The sequence below is a fragment of the Calidris pugnax genome, unplaced genomic scaffold (assembly GCF_001431845.1).
Source record: "Calidris pugnax isolate Ruff unplaced genomic scaffold, ASM143184v1 scaffold220, whole genome shotgun sequence".
In the NCBI taxonomy this organism is placed as follows: Eukaryota; Metazoa; Chordata; class Aves; order Charadriiformes; family Scolopacidae; genus Calidris; species Calidris pugnax.
The window spans coordinates 1,933,867-1,938,931 of NW_015090963.1; the positions used below are offsets into that span (position 1 = coordinate 1,933,867).

A 5,065-nucleotide genomic window follows, 5' to 3' on the forward strand; every position below is an offset into this window, starting at 1 on the left:
GCTGGGGACAGGGACACGGGTGGGGATAGGGAGACGGGTCTGGGGACAGGGACACGACTGGGGACGAGGACGTGGGATTGGGAACAGGGACATGGGGCTGGATGGAGATCAGGGTACAGTCTGGGGACAGGCGTAGAGGCTGGGGGACAGGGACAGGGACATGGGGCTGCAGAACAGGGATACAGTTCTGGAGGCCTGCAATGGGGCTGGGGACAGGGACATGGGGCTGGGGACAAGGGTATAGACTGGGGACGGGAACAATGAGTGCAGACAGGGATGTGGGGCTGAGGAATTAGGGACACAGACTGGGGACAGGGACATGGGGCTGGGGAAAGGGACATGGGGCTGGAGACGAGGCTACAGGCTGGGGACAGAGGTACGAGGCAGGAGGGCAGGGACATAGGGCTGGGGACAAGGATATGGACTGGGAATGGGAACAACGGGTGCGGACAGGGACATGGGGCTGGGGATGAGGACATGGTCTACAGCAAGGATTTAGGGCTGGGGAACAGGGACACGGGGCTAGGGGCCAGCGATGTGGAGCTGTGGGACAGGGACATGGTCTACAGCCAGGATTTAGGGCTGGGGAACAGGGAAACGGGGCTGGGGAACTGGGATGTGGGCCTGTGGGACAGGGACATAGGGCTGGGGACAGAGACATGGTCTACAGCAAGGATTTAGGGCTGGGGAACAGGGAAATGGGGCTGGGGGACAGGGAGACAGGGCTCGGGGACAGGAAGGCAGACTGGGGACAGGGACATAAGGCTGGGGGACAAGGATTACAGGCTGGGGACAGAGGTACGAGGCTGGGGGTCAGGGACATGGGGCTGGGGACAACGATATAGACTGGGGATGGGAACAATGGGTGCGGACAGGGATATGGGGCTGGGGACAGGGACATGGGGGTGGGGGACAAGGATTTCACTGAATTTCACTGAATTTCTAGAGTTGGAAGGGACCATAGAGATCATCTAGTCCAACTCCCCTGCTGAAGCAGGATTGCCCAGAGCTAGAGCATGTTACTCAGGACTGCATCCAGGCGGGTTTTGAAAATCTCCAAGGAAGGGGACTCCACAACCTCCCTGGGCAGCCTGTTCCAGGGCTCTGTCACCCTCACCGTGAAGAAGTTTCTCCTCATATTTGAGTGGAACCTCTTATGTTCCAACTTGTGCCCGTTGCCCCTCGTCCTCTCACTGGGAACCACTGAAAAGAGTCTGGCTCCCTCCTCCTTCAACCCTCCCTTGAGATACTTGTAGGCGTTGATAAGGTCTCCCCTCAGCCTTCTCTTCTCCAGACTAAAGAGTCCCAGCTCTCTCAGTCTCTCCTCATAAGGGAGATGCTCCAATCCTTGAATCATCTTTGTAGCCCTACGCTGGACTCTTTCTAGTAGTTCCCTGTCCCTCTTGAACTGGGGAGCCCAGAACTGGACACAGTACTCCAGTTGTGGCCTCACCAGTGCAGAGTAGAGGGGGAGAATGACTTCCCTTGACCTGCTGGTTACACTCTTCCCTATACAACCCAAGATACCATTGGCCTTCCTGGCCGCAAGAGCACACTGTTTACTCATTGTCATTTTACTGTCCACCAGGACCCCTAGATCTTTCTCTTCAGTAGTTGCCTCTAGCGGGTCCACCCCTAACCTATACTGGTACCTGACATTTTTCTTCCCCAGGTGCAGGACCCTACACTTTTCCCTGTTGAACCTCATGAGGTTCTTCTTTGCCCAGCCCTCCAGCCTGTCCAAGTCTCGCTGGATGGCAGCACAGCCCTCCGGGGTGTCAGCCACTCCTCCCAGTTTGGTATCATCAGCAAACTTGCTGAGGATACACTCTGTCCCCTGATTGCGGGCTGGGGACAGAGACACGAGGCTGGAGGAAGGGGACAAGGGTCTGGGGACGGGGACAGGGGACAGGGGACGCGGGGCTGGCTGCCTGTGCAGGCAGGGGGAGCTGGAACAGCTTTCTCTCCCCCCGGCCGCCAGGGGGAGGTAGCGCTCGGCTCCTCGCTGCCGGCGGTGCCGCTCTGGTCCTCTCTGCGTTGCCGGGCGCTGATTGATGACGCCCTTCCGGTAGCGACGGCGCCGGTGCCGCGCGGGAAGCGGCCGGTGGCCGGTCCGAGACCCCTCCGCTCCGCCCGGGGCCGCTCCCCGGGGCCATGGAGTTCCCGGCCGCTCTCTTCCCCTCCTACTTCGGCGCCGGCCCGCCCCGGGAGGAGGGGGGTCCCGCTCCGGCCGCCGGCTGGGGGGAGCGCGGGCAAGTGCTGGAGGCCGGGCCCGGCCGCCGCCAGGTGAGTCCGCGGCGGAGCCCCGGGGAGAGTGGGAGGGAGAGCCCGGTGTGGGGTGGGAGCCCGGTGTGGGGTGGGGCAGGGTCCGCTCTCACCTCCCGCCTCCTCTCCCCGCAGGCCCGGGCGGCGTTCGTGCCCCGCCGCGGCGGGACGGGCGAGAGCTGGGACCCCGCCGACGCTGCCGCCGTGCCCCTCCTGCCTCCCAACGCCGGTGAGGGCCTCAGGGGCGGGAGGGCGGGGGGTTCGCTGTTCCCTGCAGGAAGCTGAGGGGAGGGTGGGGGGGGTGGGCATCCCGTTCAGCCTGCCCCACTGAGGTGCCCACTCCCTCGAGATCCCCACCGGCCCCCTACAACTGCCTGAGAGGAGGATGTAGAGAGGTGGGGGTTGGCCTCTTCTACCCAGGGAATAATGACAGGAGCAGAGGAAATGGTCTGAAGTTGGGGCAGGGGAGGTTTAGATTAGATATCAGGAAGAATTACTTTCCTGAGAGGGTGGTCAGACACTGGAACAGCCTGCCCAGGGAGGTGGTGGAGTCACCATCCCTGGGGGTATTTAAGAAACGTGTAGATGTGGCTCTTTGGGGCATGCTCTAGTGCCCGAGATTGTTGATTTGTGGGTGTGTATGTGTTGGTTTGGGTTGTGGGCTTTGGTGATTCTTTTGTGTTGGTCTTTTTGCTTTGGTTTTTTTTCAATGGTTGGACTCGTTAATCTCAAAGGTCCCTTCCAACCATGAATATTCTGTGATTCTGTGATTTTTTGCTTCGCCGGCACGGGGACCTTTAGCAGCTTTCTCCCAGGGGAGCAGGGGTGGTGCTGCAGCAGTGTGCTGGTACTTGTGTGGTACCAGCAGGCCCCTGCCCTCTCTCCCCGCAGGCAGCTGGGTCCCCTCAGTCACCCCACAAGACATCCTCTACCATGGCATCCTGCGCAGGAGGCTCCAGGCTGGCAAGTGTGCTGGAGCCACTCTGGACTTTACCAAGCAGGTAGGACCTGGCTGGGGTGCCACATCCCACCAGAGACCTGGGAGGCTGGGCAGGGGATTCCTGCACATCCCAACCCCTCCCTGTCCTTCCCACACAGCTGAGCCACTTCTTTGTGGATCACCCTGAAGATGCATTTGGCTCCCTGGGGAAGCTGCTGCACCAGAACTTCTACCTGGGCGACTCCAAGCTGAGGGTCAGTGTCTGTTCAGGGGTTATGGCTCTGCCCACATCTCTCCCCTTGCAGCTGGCATTCCCAGCCTCTGCCCACACCTCTCCCCTTGCAGCTGGCATTCCCAGCCTCTGCCCACACCTCTCCCCTTGCAGCTGGCATTCCCAGCCTCTGCCCACACCTCTCCCCTTGCAGCTGGCATTCCCAGCCTCTGCCCACACCTCTCCCCTTGCAGCTGGCATTCCCAGCCTCTGCCCGCACCTCTCCCCTTGCAGCTGGCATTCCCAGCCTCTGCCCACACCTCTCCCCTTGCAGCTGGCATTCCCAGCCTCTGCCCGCTCTCCTCCCCCCAGAGACAGGCCCGGGAGTGCACCATCCGGATGACGGCCCTAAGGGAGGAAATCGACCGTCTGGAGGCCAGGCAGTAAGTGTCCCTATGTCCCCTGCCTTGGAGAGGGCTGGGGGAGCTCCTGCTCCTCTCTCCCTCCCCACACCTGACGCCAGCTGCCCCCCCACAGTGGCTGTCCACGGAAGAACCTCGTCCCCCGCCTGCGCTGGTTCTCCCACCTTGCCCGCGACTGGCTCTTCGAGGTGCCACTGGGGCTGCTAGCAGACTGCGTGCATGAGGACCTGCTGCTGCAGTGGGCCAGCCTTCTCTTTGACGACAGCCCCACGGGGGGAGCACTGGTCTGGCTGCCCCCCAAAGATGTGGGGGCACGCACAGGCCGCCTGGTGTACCCCGGAGGGCAGGCCATGAACCACCTCTGTATCCTTCCCCATGGGGTGGCCCTGAGAAGGGGAGTTGGGGGGGCGGGAGGGGGTCCCATGTTGCACTGCCCTTAGCTGGCACCCCAGATTTCCAGGATGTGGTGCTGGAGGAGCTGCCCTGTGCCCGGGGCTCCCCGGCACAGTTTGAGCTCAACGGGCGCATCCAGCAAGTGGCGGCTGCCCGGGCGGATGGGGAAGGTGAGCCAAGATTTGTACCCGGGGCTGGGCAGGGGGAGGGGGGGCAGGTGGAGGGGTGGCAGGGACCTCCCGGGACACTGCTGTCTCACGTGTCACCCTCTGTCCCCTGCCAGACTTCGTCGGCGTCCGCTCAGACTATCACTGCGGCGTTTGGAGGGTGCCGGGCAGGACGGGGTCGGCCCCCACCCCACTGCAGGTCATCCGCACCGGTGTCCCTGCTTCCTGCCTCACCGTCAGGTAGGTGCTGGGAGAACGGGGCCTTGCTAGGAGAGGGGGGGTCTCTGCAGCCCTCCCCGTTGTGGTGGATGCTCCGGCCCCTCCAATGATGCCGTGCCCCCCATCCCACAGTCCTCACCTCCCCGGGGAGCTGGCCGTCTGCACCCAGAGCGGAGCCGTCTACCTCTGGAGCGTCGAGACGGGGTGAGATGAGGCCCTCGGGGCTGGGAGGGTGCTCATAAAGACCCTAGGTCATGGGGGAGGAGGGGCCCAAGCGAGAGGGGCAGCTCTGCCCTGTGCTGCCTTCTCCCCGCAGGCTGCAGCGGCTCCGCCACGACCCCCAGACCATGTTTTTTCGGGACCATTCGCCCTGGCGCTGGAGCGACTTCACTGCCCACCCGCGGGTGCTGAGCTGTGCCGACCGCACCGGCCTGCAGTGTCTGGACAC

General features: G+C 62.9%; 1 protein-coding gene across 1 annotated transcript in view; it reads left to right on the forward strand.

Annotated features, from left to right (window-relative positions):
• Positions 1 to 1,906: 1,906 nt before the first annotated feature.
• TAF1C (TATA-box binding protein associated factor, RNA polymerase I, C) overlaps positions 1,907 to 5,065 on the forward strand; it is a 5,384-nt gene continuing 2,225 nt past the window's right edge. Inside the window, exons 1-10 of the mRNA XM_014952442.1 lie at positions 1,907 to 2,286; positions 2,401 to 2,494; positions 3,157 to 3,266; positions 3,364 to 3,459; positions 3,789 to 3,859; positions 3,954 to 4,201; positions 4,291 to 4,401; positions 4,515 to 4,638; positions 4,750 to 4,821; positions 4,934 to 5,065. The exon at positions 4,934 to 5,065 is cut by the window's right edge and continues 16 nt beyond it. Coding sequence (XP_014807928.1) covers positions 2,155 to 2,286; positions 2,401 to 2,494; positions 3,157 to 3,266; positions 3,364 to 3,459; positions 3,789 to 3,859; positions 3,954 to 4,201; positions 4,291 to 4,401; positions 4,515 to 4,638; positions 4,750 to 4,821; positions 4,934 to 5,065 — 1,190 coding nt within the window. The 5' untranslated portion in view covers positions 1,907 to 2,154. The remainder of the gene's footprint in view (positions 2,287 to 2,400; positions 2,495 to 3,156; positions 3,267 to 3,363; positions 3,460 to 3,788; positions 3,860 to 3,953; positions 4,202 to 4,290; positions 4,402 to 4,514; positions 4,639 to 4,749; positions 4,822 to 4,933) is intronic.